A 15,631-nucleotide genomic window follows, 5' to 3' on the forward strand; every position below is an offset into this window, starting at 1 on the left:
CCAGTGTAGGTCGTGTTGCTCCTCTCGTAGGGATGCATGTCCCAGTGCACCTCCTGCACCGATGTTCCTCTGCTCCTCCTGCAGAGATGCATGTCCTGCTGCTGCTCCTGCTGCATGGATGCAAATCCCGCTGCTCCTGCTGCACCAGTGTAGGTCCCTCTGCTTCTCCTGCAGGGATGCAGGTTCCAATGCTCCTGCTGCATGGATGCAAATCCCGCTGCTCCTCCTGCACCAGCGTAGGTCCTGCTGCTCTTCCTGCAGGGATGCAGGTCCCAGCGCTCCTCGTGTTGCATGGATGCAGATGCTGCTCCTCTTGCACCAATGTAGGTCCTGCTGCTCCTCTTGCAGGGATGCATGTCTTGTTGCTCCTGCATCCTTCTCCTGCATGGATGCAGGTCCAGCTGCTGCTCCTGCAGAGCACCCCGCTGCCTGCATGCTGCAGCAACAGAGGACGCTCCGGATCCCAGACCGGGGATTGCTGTGGGGACTGGGGCTGTGCCCCCCAGGGATGCTGGTGCTGGCTGTGCTATTGCTTGCTGCCTCCACGTGGGTCTGCAGCTGCTGGTGGGATGAAGGAGGTGATGCCCAGCCCTTCCTCACCCCGTGCAGGACCTGCAGGAGTTGGGGGGTTGAGCCCCGGGTTGGGGGTCCTGCTGTGCTCCCTGCTGCAGACAAAGCCCTGCCCTCACCGGGGGATTTGGGAGCCCAGTGTTGGGGCAGGGGCAGGGCTCTGCTGTTTGAGCACAAATGGAAAACGTGTCTTTCCTCCACAGCCAGCTGTCCACCACATCCCTGGCTTCGAGGTAATGCCTTCCTCCTCCAACCGGGCGGGAAAGTGGAACGCGTCCCTTTCCCTTTGCTTTAAGAGCGTTAGGATGGGCTCGTGGGTGAGAGTTGCTTCCGTTTCCTAATCTCCTTCTGTTCCTCAAACAGAACGAGCTGTCCTCTGCTCTGGATGAGGTGAGTCCATCCCATCTCGTCGTCGTCACGGGGGCGCAGAATCCGTCGCTCTGGGGTTTAATGTTGCAGGAGGGAGGTGGGCTCTGAGCTGGGCTCCCAGTGGCACACGGGTGGTGGTCAGCCTGGGTGGGATGAGCGTGCCTGAGATGCTGCGCCCCTCTGGGGGAAGCGTGCCGAAGTAACCGTCTCTCTGCTCTTTCTCCTCCATTCTTTGCTGCTGCTGCGTGTGGACGGGGCACTGCAGCTCTGTGCCCCTGCCTTCTTCTACGAGGGGCTCCTCCGATGGGTACCTCTGTACTCAAACCCTTTCTCCCTTTCGCCCTCCCTTCCTCTGCCTCGGCCTGGAAACCCCACAGAGGGAGCTGCACAACCTGGCCCTCCTGCCCCACAGGGTCCCCATCAGACCGACCCCCAAGGGCTGCATCTGAAAAACTGACCCCAACCCCAATGCCACCCTGAGTCTCTGGTGCCCTTCGCAGTAATTAACAAGCCATCAGGTGATCCATCAGGCTCCTTCCTGATGGAAGGGTGCCAAGCCCAGCCTCTGTCAGTGAGCAGGGAGCTCTGGGTCCCTCTCCCTGCTCTATGAGGGCAAATTTTGAAGCCCTCACTTGCTGGTGAGGTGGTGGGTGCATCCTTCTGCCCACAGCCTGCACGGAGGGCTCTACCTGAGCCCAGTCCTGATACCTGCAGGCAGTGGGTAGCCCGTGGCTCGAGTTAATGGGTGCATGGCTGTGGCGTTGACCTCTGGTGCTTGAACCTCCTTGGTGATGCTGTTGAGTGCCCTCTGTCCCACCATGGTACGCTGGTGGTACTTGTGGGGCTCGTCACAGCATCCCTGCCTGCTCAAGGAGCTGTGCTGTGCTGATCCATCCCCTCCTGCTGCTGCTCCATCCCTGCTCTCCATCCCTCCCTGTAGCTGACGCTGGATAGCTGTAGCTTTGTCTCCTCCTCCATCAGGGTGGGGATGACTTCAGCAGAAAATGGGAGCTCTGGGGGACCAGAATGGGAGGGCGATGGGGATGGCATCCCAAGCTGATGCTATTGCTCTTTGGTTTTCAGTCTGAGGACTCTGACCTGCCTTACCCACCACCCCAACGGGAACCCAACATCTTCATGGTCCCCCAAGGGATCAAACCGGTCCTGCAGCGCACGGCCATCGAGGTGAGTGGCAGGGAGTGTGTGGGGCAGCCAGCAAGAGGGTGGCGTGGGTAGGGTGGCATCCTTAATGGGGATCCTTGCTAGGGATCGACACTGCAATGGGTTGCAAGGCAGCTGCATGGCTGCAGGGCTGGGAACTGGTTTGACCCATGAGCTACCAACCAGAGATCTCCCTATACCATTATAACAGCAAATCTGGCTCTAGGTTTGCCCTGTGTGGATAAACCATGTGCCTTCCACTCCTCCTGGGTGTAGCTGTCCCAGTGGACCAGTTTCCATTTATCCTCTGTTCCTTTCGTGCACTTGGCACTCCTCCTATTTCCAGGGTGATGAGAAGGCTCCAGCTGAGCTGGACCTGGGGCAGTGAGCCCCATGGAAGGGTCAGATCCTGGGGCACAGCACAGACCAGGACCACCCTTGCTTTTTAGAATGCAAATCTGCCTCGCGTCAGGACGATGGTTCCCCCAAGCAGAGATGCTCTGTTGGTAGATAAGCAGTTGCTGACCTGGTTCGTTGCTCTCCCAGCAGCATGCTGTCCACCTGGTCTGCAAGTGTCGAGGGGCTGGAGGCAAATGCAGAGGAAGGCCTTTGGCTCAGTCTTTTCTCCTTGTTCCTCTTGCCCTGCAGATCCTGGCCTGGGGGCTGAGGAACCTCAAGAGCTACCAGCTGGCCAGTGTCACCTCCCCCAGCCTGCTGGTGGAGTGCGGGGGGCAGCTTGTGCAGTCCTGTGTCATCAAGAATGTCAAGAAAAACCCCAACTTTGACGTCTGCGTGCTCTTCATGGAAGTGGTGAGGACCTCTTTGTGGGGTTGGCTGGTGGAGCTGGTTTGGACAATCGTTAGAACCAGAGAATCATTGGGAGCTGGAGGGAATCACAGAAGGGTTTGGGTTGGAAGGGACCTCCATAGAAGTGTAGAATGGTTTGGGTTGGAAGGGACCTTCAAAGATACATGGAATGGTTTGGGTTGGAAGGGACCTTCAAAGATACATGGAATGGTTTGAGTTGGAAGGGATCTTCATAGAAGCATAGAATGGTTTGGGTTGGAAGGGATCTTCAAAGAACCATAGAATGGTTTGAGTTGGAAGGAACATTCATAGAGCTATAGAATGGTTTGGATTGGAAGGGATCTTCATAGAATGATGGAATGGTTTGAGTTGGAAGGGATCTTCAAAGATACTTGGAATGGTTTGGATTGGAAGGGATCTTCATAGAACGACAGAAAGGTTTGGGTTGCAAGAGACCTTCATAGAACCATAGAATGGTTTGTGTTGGAAGGGATCTTCATAGAACTGTAGAATGGTTTGGGTTGGAAGGGACCTTCAAAGATACTTGGAATGGTTTGAGTTGGAAGGGACCTTCAGAGATGCATAGAATGGTTTGAGTTGGAAGGGAACTTTGTAGAACCATAGAAAGGTTTGGGTTGGAAGGGACCTTCATGGAACCATAGAATGGTTTGAGCTGGGAGGGGTCTTCATAGAAGCATAGAATAGTTTGGGTTGGAAGGGATCTTCTTAGAACCATAGAATGGTTTGAGCTGGGAGGGATCTTCAAAAATACATAGAATGGTTTGAACTGGGAGGCATCTTCAATGATACATGGAATGGTTTGAGTTGGAAGGGTTCTTCATAGAAGCATAGAATGGTTTGGGTTGGAAAGAACATTCATAGAACCACAGAAAGGTTTGGGTTACAAGAGACCTTCATAGAACCATAGAATGGTTTGAACTGGCAGGGATCTTCAAAGATACTTGGAATGATTTGGGTTGGAAGGGATCTTCAGAGATGCATAGAATGGTTTGGGTTGGAAGGGATCTTTGTAGAACCATAGAATGGTTTGTGTTGGAAGGGATCTTCATAGAAGCATAGAATGGTTTGAGTTGGAAGGGATCTTCATAGAAGCATAGAATGGTTTGAGTTGGAAGGGATCTTCATAGAACTGTAGAATGGTTTGAACTGGCAGGGATCTTCAAAGATACTTGGAATGGTTTGAGTTGGAAGGGGTCTTCATAGAGCCATAGAATGGTTTGAGCTGGAAGGGATCCTCATAGAAGCATAGAATGGTTTGAGTTGGAAGGGATCTTCATAGAAGCATAGAATGGTTTGGGTTGGAAGGAACATTCATAGAGCCATAGAATGGTTTGAGTTGGAAGGGATCTTCATAGAACGATGGAATGGTTTGAGTTGGAAAGGATCTTCAAAGATACTTGGAATGGTTTGGATTGGAAGGGATCTTCATAGAACCACCGAAAGGTTTGGGTTGCAAGAGACCTTCATAGAACCATAGAATGGTTTGTGTTGGAAGGGATCTTCATAGAACTGTAGAATGGTTTGGGTTGGAAGGGACCTTCAAAGATACTTGGAATGGTTTGAGTTGGAAGGGATCTTCAAAGATCCATAGAATGGTTTGGGTTGGAAGGGACCTTCAGAGATGCATAGAATGGTTTGAGTTGGAAGGGAACTTTGTAGAACCATAGAAAGGTTTGGGTTGGAAGGGACCTTCATGGAACCATAGAATGGTTTGAGCTGGGAGGGGTCTTCATAGAAGCATAGAATAGTTTGGTTGGAAGGGATCTTCTTAGAACCATAGAATGGTTTGAACTGGGAGGGATCTTCAATGATACGTGGAATGGTTTGAGTTGGAAGGGTTCTTCATAGAACCATAGAATGGTTTGGGTTGGAAAGAACATTCATAGAGCCATAGAATGGTTTGAGTTGGAATGGATCTTCATAGAACCACAGAAAGGTTTGGGTTACAAGAGACCTTCATAGAACCATAGAATGGTTTGAACTGGCAGGGATCTTCAAAGATACTTGGAATGGTTTGAGTTCGAAGGGATCTTCAAAGATCCATAGAATGGTTTGAGCTGGGAGGGGTCTTCATAGAAGCATAGAATAGTTTGGTTGGAAGGGATCTTAGAACCATAGAATGGTTTGAACTGGGAGGCATCTTCAATGATACATGGAATGGTTTGAGTTGGAAGGGTTCTTCATAGCACCATAGAATGGTTTGGGCTGGAAGGGATCTTCATAGAACCACAGAAAGGTTTGGGTTGCAAGAGACCTTCATAGAACCATAGAATGGTTTGAGTTGGAAAGAACATTCATAGAGCCATAGAATGGTTTGAATTGGAAGGGATCTTCATAGAACTGTAGAATGGTTTGAACTGGCAGGGATCTTCAAAGATACTTGGAATGGTTTGGGTTGGAAGGGATCTTTGTAGAACCATAGAATGGTTTGTGTTGGAAGGGATCTTCATAGAAGCATAGAATGGTTTGAGTTGGAAGGGGTCTTCAAAGAAGCATAGAATGGTTTGGGTTGGAAAAGATCTTCATAGAACCATAGAATGGTTTGAACTGGGAAGCATCTTCAAAGATCCATAGAATGCTTTTGTTTGGAGGGGACCTTCATAGAACCGCAGATAATTCTCCCCATTTGGTTACATCTTCCTTGCCCTGCGCCTGCAGCGTCTGCCCAGCGAGAGCCTCTACAGCCCCCCCATCATCATCAAAATCATCGACAACCGGCCGTTCGGCCGCAGGCCCGTGGTGGGGCAGTGCACCATCCGCTCTCTGGAGGAATTCTACTGCGACCCCTACGGTGGGGAGACGGACGGCGCCCAGGAGCATGCAGGTACGTGGGGAGGGGCTGTGGGGGGCTCCGCTGGGATGTGTCACAGCCAACGTGCCCAACCTTCGGGCATGGCTGAGTTCGCTCCTGGAGCTCCGTCGGGAGGTGGCTGTGGGGGTCTCTAACAGCTGGGGCTCGTGTTTATCCTTGACCTCATTGCAGATGATGTAAGCCTCACGCCCAGGGATGATGTCCTCATTGACATTGATGACAAAGAGCCTCTCCTTCCCACCCAGGTACGGAGAAAGTCCTCGCTTTGCGTGGTGTGGGTGCAGGGGGGGCTGTGGCTGCAGAGGATGGAGCGCCGTGTGAGGAGCAGAGGGGCTGCAGTGGTGCAGGCACCTTGCAGGTCCCCCCGGACCCAGCAAACCCAGGAATATGGGGATGCATTTCTTCCTATGCACACCCAGCCACCTTGGTGCCGTGCACCGGATTGTGTCCCTGTGAGCCTTTTTATTTTTGCCTTTGCAAACCTCTTTGGATCACTGAGGAGCTTTTTGTTCCCTGCTTGCCCTGCTGCGATATCCTCCCGCACGAGGGTTGGCTGTGCAGCAGCAACATTGAGGATTTCTGACATTGTATTCTTGCAGTGGGATCCCTGTGGTGGGGTGGCACTGGGCTGCAGGGGGTTCTCCAGCCCCCAGTAGATGCCTGGAGCCCTGGGGCTGCTTTGAGCTGAAAACATCTGAGCCTTGGGCCAGTCCTGGAGAGGAGGGAGGTGGCCAAAAATGCTCCTTTCCAGCATTTTCAGAGAGCAAGGCTTGGGCTTTCTTTACCAAAGCAAACATTTCCAACGTGAGCTGAGTGGCTCCGTTGGATCCCAGGTGGATTCTCCTCCTTTTGTTTCTTTCAATTCTGCCCTTCGTTCGGGGAGCAGGGGAGGAGGCAGCGGTTTGTTCCTGGAAAGCCAGCTCAGAATTCCCACCATCTCCCTCCCCAACCCCAAATCCTGGCCCTGACCCCATTCCTCCCGCAGTCAGAGGTTGGGTGATGGCCGTGCTGGTGGTCCCACACCCGCGGAGGGGTCGGGGGATGAAGGAGCCCTCAGTTTCACGAGGATGGGGACAGTTCCCAGGTGTGCACGGTGTGTGGCTCTGGAGCTGCTCCCTGGCCTGCCCAGCTTGGCCTCCATCCCTCTGCTGGATGATGGGAACAAAGGACTGCTGTGTTGTCCCCGTCAGGAGGGAGAAAACAAACAGATGCCGAACTGCTCTGCTCTGAGGCTGCGTGGTGCATTGCGTGCAAGAGGAGGGGGAGGTTCAGCCTGAGGTCTGCTTAAAGCCAGGCTGTGTGCAGGGCTGCAGTTAGCAAACGCAATGAAAAGCAGCTCCTGGGGTTCACACAAAAGCAGCATTTCTGCAGCAGGATCTTCTGGGCTCAGCCTTCCTGCTTTGCTCCTCTGTAGGATGCACGCGTGGTTTGGCTGTGCGAGGGCTGAGCGTGGACCTGCGAGTGGCCTCCCCACGTGCATGGTGTGGGTCAGCCCTGCTCGCTCTCTCCTTGTTCTCCACGCTCTCTCCTTGCTCCTCATCCTTGTGGGAAGCAGAGCAGGAAAGACAACCCCAAAGTCCTCCTGCAGAAGTCGATAAAACCATCACAGGGTTCACAGAGTCAAGGAACCACTATGGTTGGAGAAGACCACTAAGACCACCCAGTCCAACCCCAACCCGTCCCCTCCGTGTTCCTTCATACAATTGTAGAAACATTAAGGTTGGAAATGGCTTCTAAGACCACCCAGTCCAATCCCAACCCATCCCCTCCGTGTTCCTTCATAGGACTGTAGAAACATTAAGGTTGGAAATGGCTTCTAAGACCATCCAGTCCAACCCCAACCCATTCCCACCATGTTCCTTCATAGAACTGTACAAACATTAAGGTTGGAAATGGCTTCTAAGACCACCCAGTCCAACCCCAACCCATTCCCACCATCTTCCTTCATAGGACTGTAGAAACATTAAAGTTGGAAGTGGCTTCTAAGACCACCTGAAGGTTGGAGAAGACCTCTCAGGTCATCAGGTCCAACCATCACCTCATCCCTCACGGCACGGCTGTGAGCTGTGTTCTCTGCTTGACCCAAACTCCACCACGTGCCCAGTTGGACCCCAGCCCCTCCTGTTATGGACTCCATGGCCCTTGGCTCATAGGAGGAGGTGCTGCCCCGTGTTGGGACAGACAGCGCTTCTCCTCCAATGTGCTTTTATCTGTTAACCATTGTTTCTCTAACCCTGTTGCTAACCAGTCATTTTAATTTGTAGCTTGTGGAGGGCATGACCAGCTCAGCACTAATTAACCCTCCAGCTTCTCGATCCGAGCCTCAAGTAGGTATTGCTTCATTTCTAACTTGCTTGATTAATTGCTTTAATGAACTATACGTGTATATGTATGTAAAGGTCAGCAAAAAGAGGCATTTCTTTCTGCAATGACCAGCACTCAAGCAGATGTGACGTGGATGTCCCACTAGGGCTGGTCGCTGGGGTCCCACAAAGCACAGAACAGAGGGAGGTGTCTGCTAAGCTCTGTGCTTTCGACCTGCTTTGGATGGATGCCTTTTAAGAACCGTGCTGGAAAGGGAACTGTTTGGGGGCAGTTTTCCATCCTCCTCTTTTTTCAATTGCTTTTACAGAGCGAGGCAAAACAGGAGCTGAATCCCCACTGCTCCCTGTGGCTTGGGACGCTTCGGTTGTATGAAACACAAATAAACCCTTGAATGGCAAGTCAGCAAAGCCATCCCAATCAAAGAAAAAAAACAAAAAGCCTGAATCTGCAAACCGTTTGGAATGATTGGTTATTTGCTGTGTTGGCTAGTTCCAAAATCAAAGCACATGTTTTATGGCTTATCCTGTTACCATCAGCTGGAAGGGCTCTTGGTGTTGGATATCTCCCAGTGGAAGCGGGTGCCAATGGCCCGTGCTGCAGCCCAGCTGTCCCCTCTGGCTGGCTTTGTTCTCCTGCTGCTCTGTCCATGCTTGGGGACAGCCCACGGCACTGCTGTTGACGTGCTTGGGGCGTGGGATGTGCTTGGGGACAGCCCATGGCAGTGTGTGGGACACGCTCAGGGCAGGTCTCTGCAGAGGGCTGAAGGATCAGGATAAGCTGAGGATAACCCAGGGGAAAATTCCTCCTTGGGAAGAGCTTGAGGTGAGGGATTTGGGGAGGTGATGAGCATGAAAAAGTCTTCCTCAGCTCGCTGGGTGTAGGGTGACCCATCCATCCCAGTGCCTTGGCCGGGGTCTCCTGGCTGGGACTCACACTGGAGCAGAGGAGGAGTGCGGATGTGGTGTTTTCCAAGGCTGAGACCCGGGGTACCATCTGCAGAAACACGATAACCAACATCAGGGGAGGTGAACCCGTGAAGGGTTGAGCTGTTTTGGCAGAGATCTGCTCGTCCCAGCTGCAAAGCTTCCTCCCAGCAGGAAATCTGCTGCCCAGATGGGAGCTGTGGGGATGTCTTGAGTCTGGGGCAGTGGCTCAGCTTCTCTAGAGGCAATATTTATTAGTGCTGTGATTATCTATTATTCCCCCAGAGACATGTGACATTATTAGAAGAGCAAAAATAATGGTTAAGACTTCTGTTCTGCCATACCTGTTCTGCTCCTGGCTTTGCTGTCCAGCCAGTAACCTGTCTGTGCCTCAGTTTCCCCACCTGTGACGTGGCTGAGGTTCACCAGAACCCAACACACCCATTCCAAGGCAAATCCTCAGCTTCCCACAGCTCTTTTTGCTCCAGGCTGAAATGACCTGTCCAGTGCATTTTGTGAAACACATTGGGTTGAGTTGGGTTGGGTTGAGTTGAATTGGGTTGTTTTGGGTTGTGTTGTGTTGGGTTGAGTTGTGTTGGGTTGGGTTGGGTTGAGTCGTGTTGTGTTGGATTGTGTTGGGTTGAGTTGTGTTGGGTTGAGTTGTGTTGAGTTGGGTTGAGTTGAGTTGGGTTGGGTTGAGTTGGGTTGGTTTGAGTTGTGTTGGATTGTGTTGGGTTGAGTTGTGTTGTGTTGGGTTGGGTTGAGTTGTGTTGGGTTGTGTTGGATTGAGTTGTGTTGTGTTGGGTTGAGTTGTGTTGGGTTGAGTTGTGTTGGGTTGAGTTGTGTTGGGTTGAGTTGTGTTGGATTGTGTTGTGTTGGATTGTGTTGGATTGTGTTGGGTTGTGTTGGGTTGAGTTGTGTTGGGTTGAGTTGTGTTGGGTTGAGTTGTGTTGGGTTGGATTGTGTTGGGTTGAGTTGTGTTGGGTTGTGTTGGATTGTGTTGGGTTGTGTTGGGTTGAGTTGTGTTGGGTTGAGTTGTGTTGGGGTGAGTTGTGTTGGGTTGAGTTGTGTTGGGTTGTGTTGGGTTGTGTTGGGTTGAGTTGTGTTGTGTTGGATTGTGTTGGATTGAGTTGTGTTGGATTGAGTTGTGTTGGGTTGAGTTGAATTGGGTTGTTTTGGGTTGTGTTGGATTGGGTTGGGTTGTGTTGGGTTGAGTTGAGTTGGGTTGGGTTGAGTTGTGTTGTGTTGGATTGTGTTGGGTTGAGTTGTGTTGTGTTGGATTGTGTTGGGTTGAGTTGTGTTTGGTTGTGTTGAGTTGGGTTGAGTTGTGTTTGGTTGTGTTGAGTTGAGTTGAGTTGTGTTTGGTTGTGTTGAGTTGAGTTGAGTTGTGTTGGGTTGGGTTGAGTTGTGTTGTGTTGGGTTGGGTTGGGTTGAGTTGTGTTGGGTTGTGTTGGACATCAGGTCTTTATTTAGGGGACTGGAGGAGGAAAGGAGCTTAGTGCCCCTGATAGCTACGTGCTCAGCCATGTCTGTGTCCCCTGGGTAAAGCCCTTCACTGAGATCCATCACAACTCAACCCCCTCTGGGTTATCTGGATCCAGGATGCTGTATCTTCAAAGGGGTCTGCAGTGTGTTGGTGAGGTTCTGAGTGTAAAGGAATTTGTTTTGAATCCAAGTGTCTTTGTTTTGGAGATGGCCCATGGATTGTCAGTACAGGGATACCCTGCTGCTGAGGGTTCTCCCGATACCCTGGGTGCCTGGGGAGATGCTGGGTCACTGATGGGATCCCACTCAGCTTCTTCTGGCTGAAACAGCCCTGCCCCTCTTCCATCCCATCCCACGTCCAAGAGAAAACCCCAGGGACGCTGCTGGCTGTCACCCAATGGCTGAACCAAATCCCCAGCCATTCGCTCTTAGGGCGCAGCCATCAGCCCCTCTTTTCCATTTGGATGGATGAACATCCTTCACCATTAAGATTCCCGCTGCTCTTTTTCCCTCCATCAGTAGAAATCAGCAGAATTATCTAAGCTGGCTGTGTCTCAGGGTGCAGAAGATACCCTGGATTAGCCCGAGTGCTTTCTTTATAACTCAACACCTGTGGAATGCCGCAGTAAAGCCGCGGTGGTCGGAGCGTGGCTTTCTGAACAATAAAACAGGGGAAGCGATGAAAGGCAGCATTTTTAAAAATAAAAATAACGAAAATAAAAAAGGAGGGGAGGCACGGAGGCCTCGCAGCTCATTTATGTCATATTTCTATTAAAAACAATGTCTATTCAAGACAGCAGTTTAGAGTCTGCACCGCTGGCTTAAAATACAAACCCAATAAAGCTCCGTTACGGTTCCTCCATGAGGTCAGTGCGATGGAATTCTGCGGACTTCTAAAATAAGACATCATTATTTCTCAGGAATGTTTCAGGAATCGCAGTCAGAGCCCCTTCATCTTCGCCTGCACCGCTTTCAGAAGCGCTGCTCTCGTAAAACCGTTTTCTTCTTGGAACAGCATCCCCCAGAGCTGGAATGCTGTTTGAACAGCAGGTGGGGCAAACGCTCCTCTGCGGCACGGCGGGGATCTCAGAGGTCTCCATCCCTCTGTGTTCTGTGACTCTGAGCCCCATGGGTGGGGGTAAGCTGAGCCGCCGGGCTGCGCTCGCAGGGCTGTGTCACTGCGCTGTTCTCTGCCACCAGGAGGAAGAATTCATTGACTGGTGGAGCAAATTCTACGCTTCCACAGGGGAGAGGGAGAAGTGTGGCTCCTACCTGGAGAAGGGCTTTGACACCCTGCAGGTAAGTGGCCCGCCTTGGGTCCGCCTCGCTGCACCCCAGCTGTGATGTTCTTCTGCTTGGTTTTGTTTCTGAGTGTCGAGACTTTCTTTCTTCCAAGGTGAAAAAAAAAAAAACCAAACCAAAAACCCAAACATTTGATGATTTTCCCCAGGTGATTTTGTTAAAAACAACCATTTATTCTGTTTTGAAAAGCTGGCTTTCTTTGCAAGGTGTGTTCCGGTAGCATTTCCACTTTCACAGCCTTTGAGATCTTGCTGTTTCACTACGTGGTGGAGGAGAGGGGGGAATGCTGCCCTCTGGGGAGAACAAGGAAAAGTGGAGATTGCTGAGGGGTGGCGGTGGTGGGGGGGGATGGATTTAGGTGACCCACTGCAAGGAGTGCCAACAATAACACAGAATCCAAGTAGGACCAAAGCAGCGTAAACCTTGCCTGGTCCTATGGGAAACGCGCCCAGCAAGGAGCAGCCTGGATGATGGAAGACCCTTTGGGCCACCTGGGCACAACCTGGAGCTCTTGCGCTGCACTTTTTGTTTTTGTAGGGTTGCCAAAGTTCTGATCTTCAGCTGGGGATGGCAGGGATGTCTCTGTCCCTTTGGATGGTGTTGCCTTCAGGCTTGGGTCAACTCTTGTCCTGGATCTGTTGGGGTGCAGCTGCCCTTTGCTTCTCCTTCCTCAGGTCTATGAGACGGAGCTGGAGCGCGTGGAGGCCTTTGAGCAGCTCTCTGACTTCTGCCACACCTTCAGGCTGTACCGTGGCCGGGTGCAGGATGCCAACAACGATCCCTCGGTCGTGGGCGAGTTCAAGGTGGGCAGAGAGGAGCCTGGTTGGGGTTCAGTAAGGGCAAGTGTAGCGTCCTGCGCCTGTTGGATACGAACAACCGCGGCAACTGTGCAGGCTGGGGGCTGAACTGCTGGAGAGGAGGTCTGTGGAGGAGGACCTGGTAGTCCTGGGGGGGCCAGTTGTTGACCAGTGGTCAACCATAGGATGAACCATCAGAGTGCCCTAATGGCCGAGAAGATGACGCAGTTGTTGTCCTGGTTGGCCACTGGTTGACCAACAGTTGGCCAACAGTTGACCACAGGGTGACCGTGAGCCAGCGGGGTGTCCTGGTGGCCAAGAAGGTGACGCAGCCTAATGGTTGACCAGTGGTTGACCATCGGTTGACCAATACTTGACCATAAGCCAGCAGGGTGCCCCGATGGCCAAAAAGGAGACACAAATAGTCACCTGGTTGACCAGTGGTTGACCAGTAGTTGATGATGAGCCAGCAGGGTGCCAAGAAGGTCAGCGGGACCCCGGGTGCATTGCAGAGCGCGGCCATCAAGGCAGGGAGGTGCTGTCCCAGCCACCTCTGTGAGCTGTGAGCCCCATCCTCAGTGTGACCGAGCAAATCTGTCCTCCTCAGGGTTCCTTCAAAATCTACCCTCTGCCCGACGACCCCCGCGTGCCGCTGCCACCTCGACAGTTCCACCAACTGCCAGCCAGGGGTCCCCAGGAATGTCTGGTCAGGGTCTACATCATCCGTGCCTTTGGTCTGCAGCCCAAGGATGCCAACGGGAAGGTAAGCTGCTGGGGGGCTGCTGGGGGGCTGCTGGGGGGCTGCTGGGGGGCTGCTGGGGGGCTGCTGGGGGGCTGCTGGGAAGCTCCGGCTCTGAGCGCATCACCAGGAGAGGTGACAAAGTTTGGAAATCGGGTGACAGCATAAGGAATGGTCCCCTTCTTTCTTCCTCCACTGCAACATCTGGGAATCCCAGCAGCTGACTCTCCCCCCTCCATCCTAAGGACTGGTTAAAATTGCTCGAGGAGATTTATTTTGTTTTATTTTATTTTATTTCATTTCGTTTTTCCTCGGCGCCAAAGGAAGGAAAAACGATGGCTTTCACGTCACTCCTTTCTTGGCTGAGCTTTGCCAGTCCAGTGCAAAAAGAAAATTGTGTTGGTTCAAAAAGAAAATGCTCTTTGTTTCAGTTTGAAACAAGCAAGCAAACAAAAAATACCCTCAGAACTCGGAGAAAAATCCTTCTTAACCCTCTTTGCTCCACTGGAAAATAGGGATAAAGTCTTAGCTTTCACATTTGGGTCCTTTGTATTTGAAAGCCTGTTTCTGAGTTGAGCTCATCCCCATCCCACCCCCATCCCCATCCCATCCCCATCCCCATCCCATCCCCATCCCCATCCCCATCCCCATCCCCATCCCCATCCTCATCCTCATCCCCACCCCCACCCCCACCCCCATCCCCATCCCATCCCCATCCCATCCCCATCCCCATCCCCACTCCCATCCCCACTCCCATCCCCACTCCCATCCCCATCCCCATCCCCATCCCCATCCCCATCCCCATCCCATCCCCATCCCCATCCCCATCCCCATCCCCATCCCATCCCCATCCCCATCCTCATCCCCACTCCCATCCCCACTCCCATCCCCATCCCCATCCCCATCCCCATCCCCATCCCCATCCCCATCCTCATCCCCACCCCCACCCCCACCCCCATCCCCATCCCATCCCCATCCCCATCCCCATCCCCACTCCCATCCCCACTCCCATCCCCATCCCCATCCCCATCCCCATCCCCATCCCCATCCCCATCCCCATCCCATCCCCATCCCACCCCCATCCCCATCCCATTCCCATCCCCATCCGATCCCATCCCATTCTCTTGTGCAATGACTTGCTCTGATGTTTTCATGCCCACCTTTAGTGCGATCCCTATGTGAAGATTTCAGTGGGAAAGAAATCCATAAACGACCAAGAAAATTATGTCCCCTCTACGCTGGAGCCTGTCTTTGGAAAGTAAGTTCTGGTTCTCCATGGATTTCGTGAGGTTTCTGTGTCCTTTTGAGGGAATAGAGCTGGGCTCTGGCCAGAGCTTCGCATGCCCTTCCATGCTCTTGGCTCTCAGTCTGACCCACCAAGCTACTTGATGTCATCATTCACCCCATGGCAGTTTGGATAACAAGCAAAAAATAAGGTTGATTTCAGAAAAAGGAAATTCCTTAGGGCTGGAAGGCACCGTGGGGAGCAGGCAGAGCCTGGTGGTCAGCCTCCATGTGCCTGTAGGGTCTTTTTGAAGAGCTGGGACTGGTTGTATAGGGCGTTGTGTTTCAGGATAGTGGTTCAAACAGTCACAGAATGGCCTGGGTTGCAAAGGAGCACAGTGCTGATCCAATTCCAACCCCTTGCTGTGTGCAGGCTCACCAACCAGCAGCCTCAGGCTGCCCAGAGCCACATCCAGCCTGGCCCTGAATGCCTGCAGGCCCTATGGTGTGTGAGGTCCAGCTGGCCGCCTCGGGGTCTCAGCAGCTCAGGCTGTCAGTGCTGTGTCTCTTTCTTCCCCCCCCCCCCCCAAAAAAAAAAAAGAGGGGGAGTGGGATGGACACCAAAGGCAGTGAGCAAAAAGGATGAGGATGGCAGCGGGGATCCTGGTGAGGGCTTGGAGGACTCCATAGGCAGACAAGTTCTCTCCTCTTTGACTGAACAGAGAGGGCAGCTGTTTTCCCAGGGGGCGGAGAGGGTCCCCTGTTGCAGCAGCTGGCTCCCGGCCATGGGCCGTCTAGACGGCGGCCTCACCTCCCACCCAGCCTTTACAGCGTGGTGTAACAGCGAGGTCCCGGCTGCTGGCGGCTGTTAAACCTCCCTTTTCATGAGCTTTTTCCCCCTGGCTGCCTTCCAGCTCTCGCTAATTACTTTCTGCTGACCCCCAGCTCCTCCCGCGCTCTTAATTGGTGGCATAATGGCTCACTTCCCCTCCTTAAAGGCTGCTGTGGGTTGGTTGGGGGCTGCAAAGTGGAGGATCCTGGTGGTGCTGGGAGAGACCCCGGCTGTCCTGTCGCCCTGCGTCCTTTCCCCATCCCT

The 15,631-nt window shown here is 52.7% G+C and overlaps 1 protein-coding gene across 12 annotated transcripts in view; it reads left to right on the top strand.

Annotated features, from left to right (window-relative positions):
- Positions 1-15,631, top strand: part of DYSF (dysferlin) — a 72,477-nt gene that overhangs the window by 30,352 nt on the left and 26,494 nt on the right. For 7 of the 12 annotated variants that reach the window (XM_052682926.1, XM_052682929.1, XM_052682930.1 and 4 more), the window contains 11 exons: positions 774-803; positions 934-960; positions 2,023-2,124; positions 2,749-2,910; positions 5,587-5,752; positions 5,912-5,985; positions 8,005-8,067; positions 11,674-11,772; positions 12,450-12,578; positions 13,180-13,335; positions 14,478-14,569. In XM_052682926.1, coding sequence (XP_052538886.1) covers positions 774-803; positions 934-960; positions 2,023-2,124; positions 2,749-2,910; positions 5,587-5,752; positions 5,912-5,985; positions 8,005-8,067; positions 11,674-11,772; positions 12,450-12,578; positions 13,180-13,335; positions 14,478-14,569 — 1,100 coding nt within the window. The remainder of the gene's footprint in view (positions 1-773; positions 804-933; positions 961-2,022; positions 2,125-2,748; positions 2,911-5,586; positions 5,753-5,911; positions 5,986-8,004; positions 8,068-11,673; positions 11,773-12,449; positions 12,579-13,179; positions 13,336-14,477; positions 14,570-15,631) is intronic. The other 5 variants (XM_052682932.1, XM_052682934.1, XM_052682931.1 and 2 more) reach the window with 1 other exon arrangement.

Source organism: Tympanuchus pallidicinctus, unplaced genomic scaffold (assembly GCF_026119805.1).
Source record: "Tympanuchus pallidicinctus isolate F22 unplaced genomic scaffold, pur_lepc_1.0 scaffold2, whole genome shotgun sequence".
Lineage (NCBI taxonomy): Eukaryota > Metazoa > Chordata > Aves > Galliformes > Phasianidae > Tympanuchus > Tympanuchus pallidicinctus.